The sequence below is a fragment of the Oreochromis niloticus genome, linkage group LG10, assembly GCF_001858045.2.
Source record: "Oreochromis niloticus isolate F11D_XX linkage group LG10, O_niloticus_UMD_NMBU, whole genome shotgun sequence".
NCBI lineage: Eukaryota > Metazoa > Chordata > Actinopteri > Cichliformes > Cichlidae > Oreochromis > Oreochromis niloticus.
Genome location: NC_031975.2, coordinates 5932931 through 5958364, shown reverse-complemented (window position 1 = coordinate 5958364; position 25434 = coordinate 5932931). Strand labels below are relative to the sequence as shown.

The following is a 25434-nucleotide window of genomic DNA, read 5'->3' as shown; positions in this document are numbered from 1 at the left end:
CTTCAACACTGAGAAGAGTCCATTGTCGGTGTGGGAGAGGTCTTTTATAATTTTCCTGGCTTTGGTACTGCACGACTTGGTGTGCAGCCCTGAGTGAATGATGCATTCAGGAGAGCGCACCACTCTTTGGACAGCTCATCTGTCCTGCTTGGTGCTGTTCCCATACCAGGTGCAGATATTTCCCTTCAGCATGCTCTGAATGGTAGATGAGTAGACGTATGTAATAGAGTGTATTGTTGTAGAGTGTATTGGTAATAATACAGAAGTGCCTGTTACAGGGCTAGTTCTTGGTTGACCAACATATAATGCAAGGAAGCTTGTAGACCACTAAGGGAAAACAATAATTTTGAGTTGGTATGTCCTGCTGTTCAATAAAACTCGTATCCACATCCTTCCTTCCTTCCCGATCCTTTCAAAAATTCTAACCCAGAATATCACAACTGGCGAAGAGGATTTTAAAGATTTCTGCAGCGTGAAAGAGGCTGTAGATGGACTGTGTTTAAATGTAAGAAAAAAAATGATGTTTTCTTCACCGCTGCAGCGGAACAGCTTTTAGCAGTAGCACTGGTGAGCTAACATGGCAATGCATGTGGATATAATGAAGCAAAGGAAGATTTTGAGTCATGTTTGGAGCGGTTGGAGCAATGGATGATGGTGAATGATGTTTCCGATGAGAAGAAAGTGTGCACATTTCTCTCTGTGATCGGAGCAGATACATACAGGCTGCTAAAGAATCTTGTGTCTCCGAGGGTACCCAGTACTATCCACTGTCCATGGAAAACGGACAGTGCATACCGTCAACTCCAGTGGTGATCACTGAGCGTTTTCGTTTTCAGAAACATAACCAGAAAGAAGGGAAGTCAGTTTCTGACTATGTTGTGGCCCTGAGGCAGTTGTCAGCCACATGTAATTTTGGACAATATTTGGATGAGGCCCTGAGAAATCGCTTTGTTAGTGGGCTGCATTCTGATGCTACACAGTGCAAGCTACTATCGGAAAAAGATCTTACATTTCCACGTGCATGTGAGATTGCCATATCCATGGAACTCGCTTCGAAGAATATGATGGAGTTCTCAGGACACCATGAACCTCACCAAGTAAATGCCTTGACAAATGCTCCAAATTTATCCAACAAAGGATGGAAAGGACAGAACAGGCAAGAGGACAATAACAAGCTAAAGAGCTGGAAGGGACCTAAAAAAGACACAAGAGTGAAGCAACCATGTTATCGTTGTGGTGGAAAACATTCAGCACATGAGTGCAAATTTAAGAGTGAAAAGTGTCATGTTTGCGCAAAAATACGACACATTGCATGTGCTTGCAGGAATAAAAAATTCTGTCAGCAAACTCAGTATGTGGAAACTGAGGATGATTGCTTAAATAGGAAGGATGAAGCTGAACTCTTTGGAGTATATTCAGTGTAATCCATCGCCTCCAGTGAAAAGGGTTAGGTGAACAACAACAACACAAACAAGAACACCACCATGTTGCTGGATACAGGATCTGCAGTGTTGGTGGTATCAGACAAGTATTATCAGATGCATCTCACTCATTTCCCTATAAAACCAGCAATTGGGCTTAAGCTCTAGTCCTACTCAGGCCAACACATCACTGTGCGTGGATATATTATGTTACCAGTACAGTATGAGACCCAAAAAAATCATCCTACCGCTGATGGTTGTTCAGGAAAACAGACCAGCTCTGACAGGATGAAACTGGTTAAAGAAACTACAGCTGAACTGGAAACAGAGCTTCACAGTACACGGGGTACTGGTGCAGAAAGAAGCAAAGCCAGTACTAAAGTACTAGAAGTGATTCAGAGCCAGGCAGTGTTTTCGGATGACCAAGGCTGTATTTAAAGCCAGAATCCACACTAAACCAAACACCACACCAATTTTCTGTAAAGCTCGCCCAGTTCCTTAAAAGAAGCTGTAGAGAAAGAGTTGGAAAGATTGTAAAAGGTGAAGGTCATTTCAAAGGCTGAGAAAAGTGAGAGAGCATCCCCTATTGTTACTGTACCGAAAGCAGACAAAACAATTGGGATATGTGGTGACTACAAAGTCAGTGTCAACCACTGTGTTGAAGAGGAGAGATATCCACTTCCTAATACTGAAGATATGTTTGCTACTTTAGCTGGAGGAACATCCTTCACTAAACTTGACCTTTCTCATGCCTATCAGTAGCTACAGTTAGACGAAGAATCGGAGAAGTATCTGGTCATCAACACACTTCTGGGCCTGCGGCTCGGTTCACTCTGGTACAGCTGGCTGCTGGCAGAGCCTGTGGACACGCTACTACCGCCCCCTCTGGCTTCTGCTCCGTGGCTGCTGGGTGACCTCTCGTTTGGGGCTCTCCTCGGCTCTTCCCAGGAGGGTGGCACAGGGTGGTCCTCCTTGGGCTGTTATACTCTGGGGCCTCTGGATGTCTAGGGCCTGGATCTCCTCCATGCCTGCTACATGCCCTGGGGGACAGGGCTATGGCTCCCCATACCCTCTAGCAGATCGTTACATGGAGAATCCTTCTGAATACAAGCGCACTGATCCACACACAGAACACAAACACATCAACACACGAAGTCTATATAAGTACCAGGGTCTGCATCTTTTAGAGGAAAAAGTAGCAGCCATAACAAATGCACCAGAACCAACAAACGTCACTGAACTGAAGCCTTTCCTGGGTCTTCTAAATTACTACAGTCGATTTCTGGAAAATCCATCCACCATTCTTCAGCCTTTGCATAATCTGTTGAGAAAAGATGATAAATGGATTTGGACCATGGAATGTGCAAAAGCATTTCAAGATGCAAAAAGTCTACTGCTGCAAAAGAAAGTGTTGGTGCACTACAGCACAAACCTGCCATTGAAGTTAGCCTGCAATCTGTCACCTTACAGATTGCAGGCGTGGTCATTTCTCATTTCATGGAAAATGGAGAGGAAAGGCCCGTGGCATTTGCATCAAGTGCATTAACTGAAGCTGAGCACAAGTATGCCCAGATAGAAAAAGAGGCCCTTGCCATAATTTTTGGAGTCAAGAAATTCAATAAATATCTGTATGGGAGGAAATTCACCCTCATAACAGATCACAAGCCACTGCTGGCTATACCAGGACCAAAGTCAGCTGTCCCAAGACTCGCTGCACTAAGGATGCAATGCTGGGCTCTTATTTTAATGGCATACAACTATGACATTGAATACAGAAGATCAGAACATCCCAATCCAGAAGCATTGTCACGTTTACCTCGCAACATGCCAGACAACACTGCAGAGGAAGGGAGTATCTTCTATTTCTCACATGTGGAGAATCTGGCGGATTCTCCACCCAGTTATATCTTCACCGGTTCCAGAGGGATGACCAGAAGTGATTATGGACTGTGATGTTCCAGAGATTCCAACAAGTCCACCTGGGAATTTAACATCACACCCCTTACCTGCTGAACCACCTGAACAGACAACTGATGAACCACCAGTATCAACCCCAGAAACCGCCCAAAGCCCATCTGTGGAACGCAGATACCCAGAGAGACGCAGAGTTCCTCCAAAGAGACTGAATCTTTGAAAATGTAGAAACTATGATTTAAGTATTTACTGCCAGTTAATTTAGAAGTGAAACAGCCTTAGAGTAATGGCTACATTTGTTCATTGTTAGTAAAGGCAGTAGAATATTTTATTGGCAGTCAAAATTCATTTCTTAAAGAGTTTACTTATTTGAATTAAAAATCTAAAAGGGAAGGGATGTAATAGAGTGAACTGTTGCCCATCAGTGGTAATAATACAGAAGTGCCTGTTACAGGGCTAGTTCTTGGTTGACCAACATATAATGAAAGGAAGCTTGTAGACCACTAAGGGAAAACAATAGTTTTGAGTTGGTATGTCCTGCTGTTCAATAAAACTCGTATCCACGTCCTTCCTTCCTGATCCTTTCAAAGAGTCTAATCCAGAATATCACAATGTTCTTGAGCACCTTCAGAGGTAGGTAGCATGTCTAAGTCATTTGTGGAAGAAGAGACACTGCCGGGCATTCTTTACCAGAGTGTTAATGTGACGGGACAATTTCAGATACCTGTGAGATGTGAACACCCAGGTATCTGAAATTGTCTACTCTCTCCACCGAGAAATTATTTTACCTCTCATCACAGCTTTCCCTGCTTTCCAGAGAACAGATACTGATGTTCCAGGGGTGCCATTATAGTCTAAATATAGAGCCCACTCTTTTTAAAAATATTTAATAAAGTCTTCATCTTTGAGCAGTGATGTGTTAAATCTCCAGTTTGTACTTGGTGAAGTGTTCTTCTTATGTATTACTGTTAGAGTTATAGGAGCATGATCGCTGACAGCTACAAAGTGTATCTCAGTGTCTGAAATGTTACTCAGCAGTGAGCTGCTGACTACGAAATAATCCAGACGAGAGTAGGAGTGATGGACATGTGAGAAGAAAGAATATTCCTTACTGTTGGGGTGAAGGGAACCCCATGCATTGCAAAGACCATAGTCGCTCATATACTGTTTGATTATATTTGTGGACTGCCAATTGCGCTGAGTTCCTGTTGTGTTGAGCCTTTTTTTTTCATATTCTTAAACTCTTGTTTTAATAGTTTACAGTTGTGGACTGTGCACACTGGCTGTGTATTTTTGTGATGTAACCAAACCTTTTCTGTCCCTCTCAAAAAGCACAAGGAATCACAAGAACAAAGACTTTTTTCTTAGCTGCAGAGTTCCTAATGTACAGCCTCAACAAAATATTTTGTGGACTGAAGAAGTATGAAGGTCAGACAACTCAGCAGACTACACCTGATTAAACAGATTAATTTGTGCAAAAGAAGAATGCTTTTTAGCTTTAGCACCAAAACATGTGTCCTTTTTTTTCAATAGGCCTAGAGTGAGACGTTTCCTAAAAATTCAAACTGCAATGTTCTGTCCTCGTGTTCCACATACATTTATATTCATATTTCCTGTGTGTCCTCTGTTTGCACTGCTGACCATATGGAAGCTGATAGAGGTAGAACTGGCTAATCCCATGAAACTCCACAAATTTAGCTTTCTTTTACTTTGCCATGTGGTGAGAGTCCTGTGACCACACTGTAAAATATAACTTGTTGTTTCAACTTAAAAATATCAGGTACAGGGCTGCCTTAAAATTTTAAGTTAAGTCAAGAAATAGAGTTTGTTCTTGTAACACAACCAAATGTTATGTTGATGAAAAATCACATGTTGTCTAAACTTTCGTCTTAGTTTAGTTGACTGAGATTTGTTAGTCAGTTCAACTCCTTTAATTGTCATTTTTACTTGGGAAAACTCTTTCAGCTAAATTAAAATAATCTATTGTTTAAACTCTTGTCCTAGTTCAGTTGACTTGGGTTTTTTAGTTAATTCAAATACTTTAGTAGTTCTTTTAACTTAGGAATCTATTTTAGCTTAACTAACATAATCTGTTAGCTAAGTTGATTTAAGTTTATTAATTACCTGAGCTCCTTAAGGTAGCTGAGTGAACTTGTAAATCAGTTTCATTTTAATTATCAGAGTTGATTGACTGGATGTAAAGAAAATTGTGTATTGAACATCTTAAGTTTTGTTTTTTGTTTTTTTTTTGTTTGTTTTTTAGCTTTCTAACATCCATTTCAACAAAACTACCTGTTAGGTTCATCTTAGATCTCAGGTTTAAATACCTACATTCCTTTAAATTAATTTTCTGTTGCTTACAGAAAAAAATAAAACCCCACAGATTCCATTAAAGTGTATCTGATCATTTCAGACAGAAAGTTTGTTTTAAGAACATGACAAGACATTTACTCATGAGCACCCAACATTCACCATTTATTGTGCCATCTTAGTCATCTGAGAAACAGAAAAATCAGTGACGTAGCTCATCAGGCTCACGATCCATCAAAACTCAAAGGTTGCTCCCTGTGAAACAATAAATTTGAACTTGGTCTTGAGCCCAGTTTGGGTGAAGATTAAATTCTGACCAATACTCTAGGAGCAGTAGTGATTCTTGTGAAGTAACAACATAAAGTCTGCATTAATGTAATGTATCAACGGGACACTTGCTATTTTAGAAAAGTTATTCTTTACATTTGCAAAATTTTTAAACTTCATTGTGCTCAGTCACACCTGTTAGCATAAAACTTGAAATATTAAAATAGTACAAAACCTTTGATAAGTGACAGTAAAGATCAGTTTATAACAACTAAGACATCAAACTCTTGTATTTGTCTTCGTTTACAATTGCAACAAATTCCACAGAACCAATATCTCTGAAAATGACTGCATGCTTCTGAAACATTTGATTAGATGGATATTTCAGAAACATTCGTTTGCAAAACAAAGGAAAAACTACTGACTTGCATGAGATAAGCATCTGCAGAGTCCACCATTATATTGTTGTTCACATAAGTTTCTTAAACCATGAACAAATGAGTAATTGTCTAATCTGGAATGTAAAGAGTGTAAAGAGTCTGTTTCTTAGACCATGCACTAGTGAGATGCACTGCCTTCCACCAATGTTCATTAGGACGTTCTGAATGACTTCAAAGTTTCCCTGAAGTTCCTTTGGATAGTCTATGTTGAGGGCAAAAAGAAGGCCCATCAGCATGGAAATGGCACTTGAGACATCCCTCAGATTAGACAGGATTACTGCCGCCTCAAGGACAACCAACACATCGATGATGTCTTCTTCTTTCACCATCACAATGCCAACCAACTTTCATCCTCTTAGAAAACGTGTCTTCAATACCTGTCGGCTATAAAAGGGTTCAAAGACAAAAAAATAAAATAAAATTACACAATTACAATTACACAATATCCCTTGTGTTTAAGAATTGATGTCTTTACAAAGAAGAGCAATACTGATGCCTTTATGATGGTGATTGGCTTTGGGTAACACTTATTAGTTGTTAAAGTTTTTTCAGAATGAGATATGCACCCCCATGTTACAAATCCATTTTTTGCTTTAAACAAAGATCATGTTCATAAATAACTGAGCATGTCTTCAATTGCAGAATGCAAACAACATTTTAAATTTAAATTTACTTATGCTAAATATTGGCTGTGCTCTAAACCAAATCTGGCTGAGAATACATGAAATGTGCAAACTGCAGCTACACTACAGGATCAGATTGTGGCTCCATAGACAATGCTTCTTTAATCAGTTTATTGATTAAAGTTTATTTTTCCCCCTATATTAACAGCATGAAAAAAGAGCATATAGACATGGCTGAACAGGTTGCATAATTGGCACTGAATATCAACATCCACCTTTACCCAGCTGCCCAATGACTCTGGGCCAGTAACCTTTAATTGCTTACCCAGTCTACACAGTCTCTTTTCCAGGGTCCAGGACATTTCACCAAAGTATTGCCCCCCACAGCTGTAGCAGCCACTGCAGGCCCTTAAATATCCTAATATCTCTGCCATTACAATATACAATGTGAGAAATCAAACGTAAAGCTGAAGTGAACAGTACAGCAGCGAAATGTCAAAGACCCTGGTGAAGACATGAATAAACACAAGACACTAATAATATCAATGCTAGCTTGCCAGTTAGTTTCTCTGAAACCTAGACCAAATCCAGTGTCAAAGATCTTGTAATAATACATTTGGTGAGGAAAAAGTACACATGTTATCATGTGGCATCTATTGTTTCATAGATGCCACATGTTTCATTTAAAATCCACTGTGGTGCTGTCATTATTAAATTTACTAAAAGAAACAATGCTAACCTTCACAGTCTTGAAAGTGTGTGAGGGATCTTCCTTTAGAAAATGAGGTCCTCTGTCCTCTTCCTTTGTGTAGGGCTCTGGTCAAAGAAGTCAAAAACAAAAACAAAACATTTTTTAAACAGTGTTTATAAAGCATGTAGACAGCTCCAAATTCACAGCTTTTTGATACATAATTCCATCAATATGTGATTATCATTGGAGATTTTGAATCAGGCTTATCAGGACATTCAAGTAGAATATGATATCCAACCTACCACCAATATACACAGATTCTGTAAAAGTTACCACACTAAATGTCCAGTTGTGAAATATGATGACAGACTTTACTTATCAGCTTTCTTTCAATGAGTTCATCAGTTGAACTGGATAACCTAAAACTTAAACAAAGGATTAGATTTCGCAGTTGAACACTTACATCATCACCGAAGCATCTTATGAGCCTAGTTAGCCCTCCTATGCCGCTCTTGATTTTCTACAGCTCCACGAACCTCTCCATAATGGTCAAGCACAGCAAAAAGGAACCCTTTCAGGTCAACAGATGTAAGACGGGCAAATTCTGCTTCAACCTGAGCAATAGAGGAAGAGGGGTGGGGAGTACAGGCAGAATAAAAAAAAAGATTCTTTGAGACCCAAATTTAAGCAAACCGTCATCTGAGGCCCATTAGAGAAAACACAAACACACAAAAGCAAACAAACAAAAAGATGCACTTTACCTGCCGTTCAGCGAACAAGGAAGTTCAGAGAACAATAAGCTCTGTCTCGAAATCTTTTAAAGTAGAATGATTGTGAAAATGACTTATGTGATGTAAAACTTTAGTAAATGTGTGATTAAAAGAACACTGAGTAAAAGGACAAGTAACAATTTCCTTATTCCTCAGATGTTTACCTTGATGAGCAATACTGTTTTAGTCCAACTGCCTCATTAAAGTTACACAACAGGCTTTTTACATTAAAGCCAGCAAGTCCATTACATACTCCCTTTTTAGATCTGAAATACTGTGCACATTCTGTGTATATGTATTGGACAGCAATTTACCCAAAAGAGTGCAAAGTTTGCAAGTCCACCTCATTTTAATGACAAAGTCAGATCATCTAGACCTGTGAAAATAAATTAATGACAAACCTGCAGTTATGGATGTTATTACAACCACAAGAACCTAAACAGTCTGCTCCATTGCTTTTGTTAATGAATCATTTGTTGGTAGCACGTCTGAATATTTAGTTTATGCCACCTGCATGCGATCATCAATAGTGCAATATTACTTCTTAAGAAGTACCCTGACACTACAATCTTTATATCATTTGTTCTACAGAGCTATTAAGTTACAATATAATCTGTGGTGTTTCCAGTATGACAAAATGCACAAATTGTAACTTACCATTTGACTCCACTGACAAAAATATATCCCCAGCATCAAGTTTTGCTTCACAGACCTAAAATAAGTAAATTAAAAATATATGTTATAATTATATTGTTTTTGCCATTTATTCATGTTTGCTAATTTTCTGACATATAAACAATGTTAGTTTTGTTACAATACAGAGAATGCAGTTTAATTAAAAGGTAAATTATGCAAAAAAAAAAAAAAAAACTTCTGCAGTATACCATGCCAAAAATCAGTGTCTCTTATGCCAATTATTTTATCACTACAGCTCTTTTAGTATGGAAACTCACACAATCTAGTCATACTGATCACAAGAGTTCAAAAATAAGTCAAAATAGTGAGCTGTTGTTAAGCATAAAGCATTTCAGGGTAACAAATAACTGCACAATATAATTAAAGCAAAAAATAAGCACACTGGAGGAGTATCTGATAAAAACTAATATAATGCTGGTTTGTAGACCATATTTTGTCTCAATCCTCAGTGCACTCTTGCAGCTTAGCATGCAGCAGTTAATAACAACTTAAGTGATTACATAGGGGTAAACAGATGACAACAAGCATCGGAGTCCTGCCAAAAAGTTCTTTTTGAACCCAGTCAGTTATTGGAAATATTGCCAAAATGAACTTCCACCAAAATACAACAGCCTGTGAACTTGAAAGAAATTTACAAGCACAGAGACAATATCAAATAAGCTTTATTAATTAGCTGAGTTAGCTTGCTAATATCGCAACAGTGGTTGAGTGCACAACCTTAAAGCTAGCGGCACAATACTTGTGATTTGGTCAGTGCCACATTAAACCCATAAAAAAGGCCATATGTCAGTTTATTAGGTCAAGTTTGGTCATGACACACAAGCTGGACCTTGTTGGCTAAAGTTACATTAGCTAAAGCAAACATTTCGGTAAAAGAGAAAACCCACGTCATGCCATAAATTCAAAACATGTTCCAACTTTTGTAGCTCTCTTTCCTTATAGTTATAACCAATGTTACTCACCTTGAAAGCATATTCCAAAGAAGACGATTAGAAAACGTCCAAGTAAAGTGAGCATGTCGTTAACCGCCAATTCCCCATGATGCACCTCGATAGCAGTCACGTGGGACAGTTTTGAATCCTGCTGTGCTCAACTTACCCACATTGTCAAGTTCACATAAGTTGCTGATTTAGCTGGACATGAGTTTTCAAGTTAGCTTTTTTTGGTGTAATTGGGACGTTTTTAACTTGTAATTCTATGTTATAACAACAACTTCAGTCATCTATCGTCAAACTGATATAGAATAATATGTTGAAATATCAAACAGCTAGAATTACATTGTACAGTGCAGGAATCAAAATTTGGGATCAGGTATGCAGTCACAGGCAGCTTGCAGCCCCACCTAGCAGATTGCCTGCTGTTGTGTTGACTGAGAACTGCAGCAGACAAAGAATGAAAAAGCATGGATTCCCTGGGCCAAAGGCCCGCACAGTGGGCTTTGCACTCCCTGACTGGCCTAGAGAGAAAGGAATGGCTCAGTCAGCAGGCCAAGGCCACTGAAGCGATGAAAAGATAATTCAACACTCCCCACCCCCCGCCACCCCCCACAGCTCTTGGACCTCATGCAGCGTCAAACCATTTGTGAGCAGTGACAGAGCCAGATTGGGCCGAAAGGATATGAGTGGGAAACTTCAAAACCTGCTCATATTTCTGTGGATGTGAAAGGATTTGTATAACACATTCAGTTTTGATGGACTTTCCCATGTTCAATCCAGACAACCCTTTTTGTTGACACGTTCAAATAATGAATCTGTTATGTGTATGGTCCCTTTTTCCCTCCTGCTCATGAGTTCTGTTTCTAGTTGTCAGGTAGGGATGCTGTGCAGACCACTCCATCGTCTGTCCCAAGCTTATGGAGAACCGCTCACATGCTGGCTGCCAGGAACCAGGGTGAGTAGTTCTCCCTCTCACAGAACAAGGTGAGGGTTTTATTAACTACATAATCTGCTACAAACTAGTTTTAATTTAGCAGTTTCCAGAGGACTTTCAATCATTGTAATTGTCACTGAGGCCTCATTTAAAACTGTATCAGTTTCTTATAACTTGCCAAAGCTGTGGGTGCTCAGTGTTTTGATTGTATTTGGTAGGAATATAAAAAAATGTTCAACTTAAGGAAAACTGTTAATCTTCCCTCCTGACATTAGTGCATGTAAAACAGATTTTACTTTCTGTCTTCCTACATGAGACGTTGTATTTTCTGAAGTGAAAAATGAAGTTTTATTTATATAGTGGCAAATCACAACAACAGTTGCCTCAGTGCACTTTATATTGTAAGGTAAAGACTCCACAATATAAAACAAATGGCATTGACTGGATTATTCACATTACATTATTGATCTGTTTCAGGTGCTGAAATGGAACATATAATTGTCATTTTTTTAATGTCTAGTAAGGCCTTTTCAGTTGGAGCTCAATTCAATGGATACAACTGTGATGCAAATTTTCACAGCCGCTTCCCTGGTGAGGACTTAAAGACTTTTGTTTTGTGAATTACTGAATAGAAATTATGTTAACGTTCTAAAAATGTGAAAAAAAATTTTTCTTTTGGACTACCTACATGTTCCAAAGATGAGATGATACGTTTTTTGGACACCAGTATTATGACATACAAAACTGAATGTTACAGACTGTAATCCCAGAAGTTAAATCTTTCTTTTTTGGGGGAAAATGTACTATTTGTAAAATATACAATTTATGTACATATTTATGTACATTAGATTTTTTGGCTTCTTTTCCAGCTGAGAGAGATATCAGTGTATACTGTGGGGTCCAGACCATTACCCTCAAGATCAATTTTTGCCCTGTTCTCTTCTCTGGCTACACTGACACCGACCTAGCCCTTAATGGTCGCCATGGAGACGCCCACTGCAGAGGCTTTATCAATAACAACACCTTCCCTACTGTTGTAATCTTTAGCATCAGCCTAGCAACACTTGAATCCTGTGGTAATTCTTTGGTGGTAAGAAAAACTTTTTCTTTTTGTATTAACTGCTACTACATAGCCAGTGTTGAAATATAGCACCTACTGTAGCTGTTAAGATAATTAAGACCAAGCTTTTAAGTAAATAAAATACAAATTAAACATATACATGTATATATATATATATATATATATATATATATATATATATATATATATATATCAGGGCTCTAGAGTGCGACCAATTTGGTCGCAAATGCGACCAAATTTTTCAGTGGTGCGACTAAAAAAAAATATTTGGTTGCACCGGTGCGACCAAATATTTTCGGGTAACAAAAAAAAAAAATTCTCTGCAACTCTCCGTGTGGTCAACAACAGACACACATTATGCCCCTATCGTGGACTAAACCAATCAGAGATAGTCGGGGGGGGACCTCTCTGATTGGCCGTGGTCCAGTTGAAAGTGCAGGTGGAAGAGAGAGGTGAGTAGCTTGAATAAAGCCATATCAATTCATTAACGGATTCCACACAAAGACGTAAACACAGAGCGGACCCGACGCATCAGAATCAGCTTTGTCTTTCTCGGCTTTCTCACCCCACGGCCCGAACACGGACACGCTGTCGGAGCTTAGCGATTCTGATCGGGTCCGCGCTGTGTTTCCGTCTTTTTTGCGCTGATTCTGAGCTGCAGGTTTTGTCTCTCCAACCAAAATTCGCCGAGCCAGCAGCAAAAGAAGCAGCAAACTACGCTTCACATTTGATCAATGTCGTCATGAATTCCCTCTTACTTTTGCTGTTTTGCTTCCACCACGATAAAAATCACACTTCATGCACAGCTCTCTCTCTCTCTGTGTGTGTACTTCAAGAATAGTTTCCCATCTCAAATCTCTGTTTTTTGCAAAATTCATTCGCTTATTACCCACCAGTCTACCGTTGTTTACAGCGCTGTCCGCTGTCTTTTTCTTTTCTTTTTCTTTTTTTCACTTAAATGACCTCGGACAAGAAAGCCTAATTTCTGCTGTTCAATACTGAAAGAAATTTAAACTTCTTAAAATTATGCAAAATTGCAGAACATTTTTAAGGTTATCTGCTATAAAACGCCAGACCAGGAAAATCTCCTTCATGTTTTTCTGTGTTTTATTCTCAGTTACTTTCACACAAAGGCATCTGCTGTGATGTTCACAATTCTGATGAAGTCTCATGTGTATCAGTACTGATAAATGATCAGAATTATAATATTTCTGACTGTCTGAGGCTAAATTGAATCGAATCAGGACTTTGAGAACCGGAATCGAATGGATTATAGAAATCAGTGATGATACCCAGCCCTAGTGAGCAGCCTAGGCCCGACAGAAGTGGACGTAGTTGTGGGTAATAAGAAAAGATGAAAAGAACTATTGATAACTTTTGTGTTAAGTTAAGGACTGATCCGTCTGAAATTCATAGCCAGCTCTGACACGGTGCCATCAATCTTTGAATGCTGAAAAAACAGCAGTGTATCCAGAAAACACATTATATGCTGCAATAAATGCATGGCCCAACTGTCCCCTCTCCCCACTGCCTTTCAGCAGCAGGCAGCAGCAAACAGGTCGTCAGAGGAGGCCAAGATGATGATTAAGTTTAACATTTTCTACAATATTGACAAAGCACTTTAAGCACAAGTTTGTTAGTTAATAATCTAGAAATGAATATTGTCTGTATGGACTTCCCCCCAAAGAAAGTGCACATGTAAAACTGCGGTGTTAAGCGATGCAGTTGAAAAATTTGAGTGCGCCTAACTTTTGTGCCGGTACATCTAAATTTTTAAAGTTAGGCGTACCGGTGCGCCCATGTCAAAAAGTTAGTCTAGAGCTCTGTATATGCATACTTCAATCAGCCTTTTCTTGATCTTGAGAACTTTTTTTTTATCCTGTACGATGTCCAACCCTTCTTATCTTACTAAAAGAGCTGGAGCAGGAATTTTACTCACACTGGTGTTGCTTACAGGTGTCAACTGCTCAAGGACCCAATGCTTATGGGAACCTGTCCCTGGTGCAGATTGGAAACATATCAGGGTATATTGATACACCAGACCCTCCAACTATCATCAGCTACTTGCCAGGTCTATTGTATAAGTTTAGCTGCAGCTACCCATTGGAATACCTAGTCAACAACACACAGCTGGCCTCGTAAGTCTCACTCACACCTTTAAGCTTGTTTGATACCGTGATTCTATATACATGTAAGTTTCAATCATTATGTCAATTGGCAGACAAAATAGAAAGAAGCAGTTTAATAATAAGTTAATAACAACAATAAATAACAACAACAACAACAACAATAATAATAATAACTAGAAAGCGAAAATTTCAGAAGAAATTTTAAGTGTGCCTATGCCGCTGCTAATCACTGTAGTTTGCCATTCATACGGCTACAGAGAGCAAAACTCAGAAGAGCAGCCATTCTCCACCATGAACTATGGTAAAAACAAACACCGCTCACGCTTCACAGATGACAGCTTACAGTTTTGTGTAAAGATGAAGTTACTTCGTACAGCGCCGATTTGCAGACGCTGTGCACACAGGTTCATGAGCAGAAGTCCCATTGTACCACGGCATAGGGCTGTTCGATATAACGATACATATCGGATGACGATAGAAAAACGTCTATCGTTTCATTTTACGCTATCGTTTGTTTCGTGGTGTCGCAAAATAAACTGTTTACGGCAATATTTTTTCATTATTTTGATATATTAATTTCCTAAAGTTCTCTCTTTCTCTTATATTTAATATAACCACACTACAGACGGACAAGCGCTTGTTTTTATGCGTTGTCGTTAGCAACAACGATGGTAAAACCACCTCGTGTCCGCTTGTTTATTTTCCACATAAACCTTTCACAATAAAGCTCAAGATCCTGTTGAGACTTTTCCAAATAAACTGAATCACGTGAAAGATGCAGAGTATTTACAGATGAGAAGCAAAAAAGAGCTGCCAGGTGCTAAAAAATAAACGTTAGCCTCAAACGTTAGAACAGGGTTTTCCCCGCAGCACGCTGTGTAATAAATACTCACAAAGAAAACTGCGGCCGTAACAACTTATGTCTAAAAATGTATCGTTTCATGCATCAGTTAAAACACTCGACTCCAGGTACGCGACGCCCAGCTGGAAACACTTCACGCAAGTCGAGCTGCCCGAGATTCACAGAATTTACAGAAAATGTTACATTTTTGTGGTTTTATATCGTTATCTGACGATAGATGTCTTAATATCGGGATATGAGATTTTGGTCATATCGCACAGCCCTACCACGGCAGACCCGACAATGTTTGCATGAACACGCTTTGAAGCATTACATTATGGACCACTTTTCACACATGCATTCACTTTTTGTTTTTTGTTATTTTTACACAGTGTTCTGAATTATGAACAATGGTCTACAGCCAATCTTGTGTATTATTATACAAACTTTGGTTGTGAGATTCAGATAACTATTTAATAAAAGCTAAATATTTTATATGAGAGTAAGAAAGAAAAGTATATCTTTGTGTCCACCTTTCTCTGTTAATGCCCTAGCCCCCCCCCAAAAGCTTTGCTAGATCCGCCCCTGCACAGTTACCAGCTGTCAGCTACACAAAAAAGGAGCTTGGTCTCTCTCAGAAACAACTCATAACTTCCCTTCAACTCATTCATGTCACCTAAAGTGTAAACCTGTTTCTCCATCACCAGTTCAGCTCTGATGATTCAGTAAGGACATCTCCTGATTTCATCTTCATGCTCCAGCAAACATCAGCTGATACTAGAAATTAAAATCAAAAGAATTCTAACAACAGCTGATCAAGCTTAAAGGTGCTGCTGTTGTTTAGCGCGATAAATAAGAGCGAACAGCCGATCATTGATCAGTTTCATCATGATTGACGTTTCAACACGCGAGAGAATGACAGGGGAGGCTTCGTAACGACAGAATAAATCATAATGTTTTCTCTGAATGTGGGACGATTCCGTTTGTACGGCACGGCAACTCTATGAACTAACCCTAATGAATAAAATAAAGTCCAACGTCAGTAACTTAGTGCGCACACAGCTGTATATAAACTCCCGTGGCAGTACGATTGTAAAAGGTCAACGAAAATAAATTACACCTAAACTCGGTTTATATCTGACCCAAATAGAGTGCAGTTCATAACTTCTTACCTGAAATTCAGTTCACCTCACGCTCCTGCCTTCGGTTTCCAGCATCATCGGCCCATATAAACGAAAAATAAGTCCAGCTAAAACACATACTGTCGGCGAGCGACCGGGTGCTGACACGAGTTTCACCCGCCTCAATATAAGCCAAGCCTGGGTGCTTTTTCACGAAGGGTCGCTAGCGGCGCTAGCTAACTATGCTAGCGGCGCTAGCTAGCTAGCCGGCTATCAGCAACACGTAAGAGAACTGTTGCTAAATAAACTACACCTAAACTCGGTTTATATCTGACCCAGATAGAGTGCAGGTCATAACTTCTTACCTGAAATTCAGTTCACCCCACGCTCCTGCCTTCGCTTTCCCTGATCCACGATTGACCTCTGCGTTAGCAAACACCGGTCGATCGGCGGTCGCCTGCCGCGCCTCGTATGTCTCGTTCGCGGCATGTCCTTTCTGTCATACACCGGTGGATAGCTGCCCACTGTTGTAGCTCCGCATTATAGCACCACCAAACAACTCAGTTATTTTTTCCACATCCAGCTGTAACTCCGATTCTGTGCGAGCATTTGCGAGAGACCGGGGAGGTGAAAGGAGAGAGAGAGTCCCCTCACTGTCCATTTGCAGCCAAGTGCGGCAGCTAGCTAGGTAGCCGGCTAGCTGTCAGGCAGGACCGAGGTCGTCAGAGCACTGTCGCTAATATGGGATGTCTTGATAAAACAAGCAGATATTTGAAGTTTACACACCTACATTCTCGCCTGAAAATATCTTAAAAGTTTATTTTGTGACCTAGAAACACTAATAAAAGACATATAAAACGAAGTGGTGGCCGCCATTGTTTAACTCGGCAGAGGCGTGCTATGGATTATGGGATATTGAGTTTAAAAACAAGCATACAGATTTTCGGCCGTACTACTCCCGGTATACCACTAGAGAGAGCCAACCCACCACAAATAAAGTCTGTTTCTATGGAAATTGGCCTAAATTTGCACTAAAATCAAAATATTTCAAAAAGTATAAAAGTCATGAACACCAAAAGTGTATACCATACTAGTCCAGCTCCAGCCGCACAAAATGATCTAACATATGTAACCCTATTGTCAAAACTGTTCGGCAGAGAAGCGCGGGAAAATTTTCACTAAAATATTAATATTTAAAAAACTATAATAGTCATAAACACCAAAAGTCATAGCACATCATTCCTGATCCAGCCGCACAAAATGAGGTAACATATATGAAGCTTGTCTCAAAACTGCGGGGCGAGATTCACTGCAAAATTTCAGGCGGAAACTGAAGAATAATATTAATAATAAATCCGACGAATAGTAATATGTGTGCCTCTTGGCATAGGCACACAAAATAATAATAATAATAATAATAATGAAATTTAATAATAAGTTATTAAGTTCCACACAATACAACAGAATTTGTTGTTGTTGTTGTTTTCATGAAATACAACCCAAACACAGTTTGTTACATATTTCCAGATTTTAAGTTCTCAGCCCCACAACTAGAAAAAAAGTCCAATTCAGATTACATATATTAACCTCTAAAAGGAGATACTGGAAATGTTTGGTCAGGAAAGTGTATATATTAACCTGAAAGAGTGATGTATAGGCATGGTTTTAAAGAGAAGGATTCCTCAATGTTATGTAAATTTTAATATAAAAATGTATTTTTAAAATACTGATGCTACCTTAATTACTGTTAACTTTCATAATGTTTTAGGTACTTACTTCTTTTTTCCTTTATCTTGACTGAAGGTCATCAGCTGCAATCTCAGTGAAGGAAAGCAATGGCACTTTCATTAGCACGTTGAATCTCCTGCTTTATAATGTAAGTTCACAACAGTGAGTTATAAATGTTTATTTGTGTTGTACAGGTGATCTTAGTCTGTTGCACCAGAGATAAAGCCACATTTGTATGGATAAAGTGAACATAAAGAAACTCTGCATCTATGTAAAGTTGATCTCTACCTCTTACAGATGTATGCATCAATTGTCCATGTACAAAAGAAGGATGATGCCAGATTCACAGAAATTCTTGTTATACAGTTAATGTAAAAAGCAAATTATTGCTAATACTGTAATTATACAAACGTATACTAAAATTGCTCTTACTCTTACCCTAAATCCACTTGAATTAAACACTAGGGCTACATCGAATTATTTAGAAAATAAATGTCTAATAAGCAAATAAATCATTGTCAGTTGGGTGGAAGAGGAGAGCCATGAAATATGACATCTATGCTTAAATGACAATTTGCTTTTTATACAGGACTCATCATATATTCAGCAGTTGTCCATCCCAATGGCAGGACTGACCCTGAAGACACGCATATTTGCAGCTGTAAAAGCCACTAATCTGGATAGAAGGTATTCAGTCACAATGTAGCCTTTCAGCCTAAATATGCCACCCACACGGATACTCATCAAACTATGATACATGATGACTTTCATCTGTGCATAAAAGCACTGAATATGTTAAAATAATACATCAACATTATCTATTGTAAATGAACTGATTCTTATATAGTACTTTTCTAGTTTAGCGCTCAAACCACTTTATACAACAAGCCTCATTCACCATCTAATGTTCACACTTCAATAAATGTATTGGAGAGCAACTTGGGGTTCAGTGTTCTGCCTTCTGATTGGTAGATGACCTTCTCTACCTTCTGAGCAACAGACGTCCAGCTTAAATTGCCTAGTATTCTTAAGCGTTCTCATATCAGAGTACTAACAAGGCCTACCTCTGCTTAGCTTCTGTCATCAGATGAGATACATGACACACACACACACACACACACACACACACACACAAACATGTTGGGTTAACTCAGAGGTTCCCAAAGTGTGGGGCCCGCCCCCTAGGGGGGGCGCAGAGCCATTGCAGGGGGGGCGCGGTATGAAAAGAAAAAAAAAAGAACACTTGGACACTGCTAGGATAATTGACAGGTTTTTGACGGGGCTCCCACACAAACGCAAAGCAGGAGATGAAGCATCGCCAAATATGTTTCCAAACCAACTTCCTTCCAAGCCAAAGACTAGAAAATATGGTGAAGCATATCTTCCCTTTGGCTTCACCTGCACAAGTCCCAAGGTAGGTCTCCCCTGCAAATAGTTTTCCCTGCGTCGGGAGCACGCGCTGGGCTCTCCAAATCACGGCCAAACAGTATCCAACAATGTTCATTTTTAGTTCACAAACACTTCTTGTAATAACTACTCCTGACATTTTGGACATGTTAGCTCATTATGCAGTAAAGTTACAGTGGGATACAAATAATATCAGGCTGATCCTGCCGTCATTTGTTCCCCCGGTTCAAATCACGGACTAACAGTATCCAGCTGTTTTTGTTTTTGAACCCATTTTGCACAGAGAGGCATTTTTTGAAAAATGTATTGATAGCAATGTTGAATATTATTACAGAGGAAAAAAAACAACTACACGTAAAATAATTACACCGTGACGCCTCTGCCTTTCTAAATGGAGGGACAGTAACTGCGTGTGTATATGTAAGCGTGTAAAACCTGAAGATAGTCAGATTAACAGTAACAGTATTTTGTCTCTATCTGCCATTCTGCAATTCATCTCATGTAAACAATAATGTGGCGCACAGCGTGACGTGAAAAGAGGCACACCTTTGTCGTTGCGTGACGAACTCTGTATTCCTCATCCACACATAAATTTATATAATCTTATATAACTTAAATAATCTCCGTTTTCGGTGAATCGCAACGCCGTCTATGTGTTGACGAAAGGCCCAAATGCATAGAAACAGCTGCGTTTTCAAAAATACCCGTGTAGGTGTGGACGTAGCATAAAAGAGTTAGTAGTATATTTTATTACTACCTGTAATTTATTGCCGTTTACTTGTATTTGCTTAATTGTTTACTATGTGTTTGTGCGGGGGAGGGGGGGGGGGCGACCATTTTTCTTGTAAAACAAAGGGGAGCCTGGCAAACTGATAATTGTGTGAATGCCTTAAAGGGTATTCACACTATTGAGTTCCTATTTCTCTTTATTCTTTATTAGGTGTGCCTCTGCCAAGAGGCACACTTATTGTTATTCGTCGGCTTTATTAAGTGTGCCTATGCCAAGAGGCACACTTATTACTGTTCGTCGGATTTATTATTAAGTGTGCCTATGCCAAGAGGCACACTTATTGTTATTCGTCGGATTTATTAAGTGTGCCTATGCCAAGAGGCACACTTATTACTATTCGTCGGATTATTGAGGGCATCCACACTATTGAGTTCCTGTTTCTCTTTATTGTGTGGATGCCTTCAAAGGGCTTCCACACTATTGAGTTCCTGTTTCTCTTTGTTCTTTATTATTGTGTGGATGCTGTAAGCATCCACACTATTGTTTTCCTGTTTCTCTTTCTTCTTTGTGTGGATGCCTCAAGACATCCACACTATTGTTTTCCTGTTTCTCTTTATTCTTTGTGTGGATGCCTCAAGACATCCACACTATTGAGTTCCTGTTTCTCTTTATTCTTTATTGTGTGGATGCCTCAGGCATCCACTCTATTGAGTTCCTGTTTCTCTTTAAACTTTATTGTGTGGATGCCCTCAAAGGCATCCACACTATTGAGTTCCTGTTTCTCTTTAAACTTTATTGTGTGGATGCCCTCAAAGGCATCCACACTATTGAGTTCCTGTTTCTCTTTAAACTTTATTCTTCAAGTTGCTCCCCCGTTTTTCGGCACTTAACTACTCCCTCAGTTTTCAGCCGATTTTCTCCGTTCAAACTCTAAACTTTTCTGCTATTTCTGCTAATTCCAGCCATATCTTTTGGTGTTTATTACTATTATACTTTTTAAAGTATTACACTTTTTTCCTTTTTTTTTGTCCCATTGAAATGAATGGAAAACTTCCACAATTCTGCTAAAACTTGCTTGTTTTTGAAACTTAACTACTTCCTCATACTTTCACCTAGAAACTCCATTCAAACTTTAAAATGTTCTCAACACATTGGGCTATTCCTGTATGATTCAGCTTTTTCAGACCTTCTACCGTTTTAATCTTATCCCTCTTTAAGTTTTCAGTTGCAAAATTGTGATTTTTCAGAAAATACATGCGTTGTTATGGTTGCTATGCAATTAACTCAGAGTGTACACTCGTCCATTTGGAATTTTCTCTTCATGTCTGAACAACTTCTTGCTACTCGCTCAATTTCCACTCAACTCCCACAAATTATACATCAAAACGTAGGTATTTCTGCAGGCTTTCAGAAAATGTCACTATCATTGTTGTGGGACTTATAGATTTTTTACAAATCTCCTCAGAGCAACACAAAGTCTTAAAACTCTCCATAGGAAGTCAATGGAGAGCTTGTTTAAAATCACCGCTGGATTTCTCTAATGAGAGGCATTTTCAAATCATCATATCTCTTTAACAAAGCAAAGTTAGGACATGAGGCTTGTGCAAATATATCTTCAGACACTGCTGACACTCACAGTGGAAGCAGTTTTTACAATTATCTTACCATTGAGCAATGAATTACGTTTGTTTGAGGGGTGGAAATCTGTCCTCCTCTCAGTTTTCAAACTCCAAAAATGAAGCCGTTTCTTCTCTCGTCATATCTCTGCGACGGAGGTACAAAGAGCAATGAAAATCACAGTGAAAGTTCACCAAAGTCTGCTGATTCACCCAGTACAAGAATTATGCTTCTATCCTACCTAGTTTTCGAGTTACACGTCGTTTTGTAACACCGAAAAACAACGTTTTTCGCCTCTCACTGCGATCTCTTTCTGACTGCTCATCAATCTGTTTTCCAGGCGTCCCTCCCCTTTCCAGGTGGCACAATCAGTAATGACACGGCTCTACAGCCCAAAGGTCGTGGGTTCAATCCCACCTTGTTCAACATTCTTTTTTCACTACAAATTGATACACATCACAGACCTGTAATTTATATTGCTAATTTATTACAATTCTGCAAAGTTTTAGGATTTTAGCAGCTTTTCTAGTATGGACCTCAGATTCTTGTTAACGCTCCATGGCAGAAATACATACAAGTACACAGCCTGATGAAGCAGACAGAAGCAGTACCTCTGATTGGTGGACTGAAATTGAGCAGAACCAGGTTGTTCTGTGCTGATAACATTTCTTTCAGCTAACAGTTAAACTTTTTTAAATCTTTCCAACACAAATTTCAGTTTTTTCACCCCTTTTAGCAAAATTTTCAGTTTTTTCTGCTGTTTTCAGAAAAAAACTCTTTTCAGCAGAAGTTCTGCTCATTCACCTCTTTTCAACGCAACGTTCTGCTTCTTTCCGTCTTTTCTGCAGAAATTCTGCTCATTCACCTCTTTTCAGCCGAATTTCCAGAATGTTCACCTCTATTCAGCCCAAATTCTACTTTGTACACAGCTTGATGAAGCAGACAGAAGCAGTACCTCTGATTGGTGAATTTGAGCAGAACCAGGTTGTTCTGCCTCTTTTCAGCAGAAATTCTACTGATTCTGCAGAACTCTTTTCAGCAGAATTTTCTGAATTTTCACCTTGTTTCAGCCCAAATTCTGCTTATTCACCTCTTCTGCAAAATTTTCAGCCTTTTCACCTCTTATTAGCACAAATCTCAGCTGTTTTCAGAAAAACCTCTTTTGAGCAGAAATTCTGCTAATTCATCTCTTTTCAGCGCAACTTTCTGCTTCTTTACCTCTTTTCAGCAAAAACTCTGCTAACTCACCTCTTTTTTGCAAAATTTTCAGCCTTTTCTCCTCTTATCAGCACAATTTTCTGCAGCTACTGCTCATTTCAGCAGAATTGTCCGTCTCTCCACCTCTTCTTTGTGAGAATGAGCTCTACTCATTGAGAGTGACTTTGGCTTAGTGAGATGAGTAGCTGCCTTGAAACTACGAGGGCCAGGTTCAAATCCTGCTCATGGCAACATTTTTTTTTTTTTTTTACCACTTTTCAGCAACAATTTCTCTGTCTTTACCCCTTTCAGTAGAATTTTTGGCTTTTCACCACTTTTCAGCAAAAAAATTCTGCTTCTTCACTTCTTTTCAGCAGAATTTTGAGTTTCTTTAATGCCATACAATTTTTTGCAGCTTTTCATCTTTTTCAGTCATTTTCAGCAGACAGCTTCAGCGTTCCGGCATCCACACAGCATTTTCGCAGGAAGTGCAAACTTTTTCTAGTTATGTGTGCCTATGCCAAGAGGCACACATATTACTATTCCTCGGATTTATTATTATTATTCTCCAGTTTCCGCCTGAAATTTTGCAGCGAAACTCGCCCCGCAGTTTTGAGACAAGCTTCATATATGTTACCTCATTTTGTGCGGCTGGATCTGGAATGGTGTGCTATGACTTTTGGTGTTTATGACTATTATAGTTTTTGAAATATTAATATTTTAGTGAAAATTTTCCCGCGCTCCTCTGCCGAACAGTTTTGACAATAGGGTTACATATGTTAGATCATTTTGTGCGGCTGGAGCTGGACTAGTATGGTACGACTTTTGGTGTTCATGACTTTTATAGTTTTTTAAATATTAATATTTTAGTGCAAATTTAGAAAGATTCTACTTTTGGCGCCATAGAAACAGACTTCATTTGTGGTGTCTTGGCTCTCTCTAGTGGTATACCCGGAGTAGTACAGGCGAAAAGATCTATCCTTGGCCCAAAACTCCATATCCCACAATTCATAGCACGCCTCTACAGAAGCCTCTACCGAGTCAAACAATGGCGGCCACCACTTCGTTTTATATGTCTTTTATTCGTGTTTCTAGGTCACAAACTAAACTTTTAAGACATTTTCAGGTGAGAATATAGGTGTGTAAACTTCAAATATCTGCTCGTTTTATCAAGACATCCCATATTAGCAACAGTTGTCTTATGTGTTGCTGATAGCCAGCCGGCTAGCTAGCGCCGCTAGCATAGCTAGCTAGCGCTGCTAGCGACCCTCAAAGCACCCAGCCTTGGCTTATAGTGACGCGGCTAAAATTTGTTGCAACACCCGATGGCTCGCCAAGTCTGTGTTTTAGCTGGACTTATTTTTCGCTCATATGGGCAGATGATGCTGGTCGATGTGGAAAAAATAACTGAGTTGTTTGGTGGTGGAGCTAGCCGGAGCTACAACAGAGGGCAGCTATCCACCGGTGTGTGACAGAAAGGACATGCCGCGAACCACACATACGAGGCGGGGCAGGCGACCGCCGATCGACCGGTGGTTGCTAACCTGGAGGTCAATCGTGGATCAGGGAAAGCGAAGGTGGTTGCTAACCTGGAGGTCAATCGTGGATCAGGGAAAGCGAAGGTGGTTGCTAACCTGGAGGTCAATCGTGGATCAGGGAAAGCGAAGGCAGGAGCTGAGGGGTGAACTGAATTTCAGGTAAGAAGTTATGAACTGCACTCTATTTGGGTCAGATATAGACAGAGTTTAGGTGTAGTTTATTTTCGTTGTGCTGACCTTTTACAATCGTACTGTGTGCTAGCTAGCACGACAGCTGTGTGCGCGGTAAGTTACTGATGTTGAACTTTATTTTATTCATAAGAGTTGGTTCGTGAGAGTTGCCGTACAAACGGAATCGTCCCACATTCAGAGAAAACATTACGATTTATTCTGTCGTTACGAAGCCTCCCCTGTCATTCTCTCGCCAGTTGCAACTTCACTCATGAAACTGATCAACGATCGGCTTTTCGCTCTTGTTTATCGCGCTAAAGAACAGCAGCACGTTTAAGCTTGATCAGCTGTTGTTAGAATTCATTTGATTGTAATTTCTAGTATCAGCTGATGTTTTCTGGAGCCACAGCTGAAAAAAGGGAAGTTATGAACTGTTTTTGAGAGACAAATACAGGGAGTGCAGAATTATTAGGCAAGTTGTATTTTTGAGGAATAATTTTATTACTGAACAACAACCATGTTCTCAATGAACCCAAAAAACTCATTAATATCAAAGCTGAATGTTTTTAGTTTGTTTTTAGTTTTAGCTATTTTAGGGGGATATCTGTGTGTGCAGGTGACTATTACTGTGCATAATTATTAGGCAACTTAACAAAAAACTAATATATACCCATTTCAATTATTTATTTTTACCAGTGAAACCAATATAACATCTCCACATTCACAAATATACATTTCTGACATTCAAAAACAAAGCAAAAACAAATCAGCGACCAATATAGCCACCTTTCTTTGCAAGGACACTCAAAAGCCTGCCATCCATGGATTCTGTCAGTGTTTTGATCTGTTCACCATCAACATTGCGTGCAGCAG

The 25434-nt window shown here is 39.3% G+C and overlaps 1 protein-coding gene across 3 annotated transcripts in view; it reads left to right on the top strand.

Annotated features, from left to right (window-relative positions):
• The first annotated feature begins 3776 nt into the window (after positions 1-3776).
• The window catches only part of LOC100695266 (zona pellucida-like domain-containing protein 1), a 44127-nt gene continuing 22469 nt past the window's right edge, over positions 3777-25434 (top strand). The window contains exons 1-7 of one of the 3 annotated variants that reach the window (XM_019355713.2): positions 3777-3968; positions 10935-11022; positions 11479-11592; positions 11871-12091; positions 14039-14220; positions 17977-18049; positions 18491-18588. In XM_019355713.2, the coding sequence (XP_019211258.1) occupies positions 11001-11022; positions 11479-11592; positions 11871-12091; positions 14039-14220; positions 17977-18049; positions 18491-18588 (710 nt within the window). In that variant the 5' untranslated portion in view covers positions 3777-3968; positions 10935-11000. Of the gene's footprint in view, positions 3969-10264; positions 11052-11478; positions 11593-11870; positions 12092-14038; positions 14221-17976; positions 18050-18490; positions 18589-25434 lie in introns of those variants that run through there. The other 2 variants (XM_025911096.1, XM_025911097.1) reach the window with 2 other exon arrangements.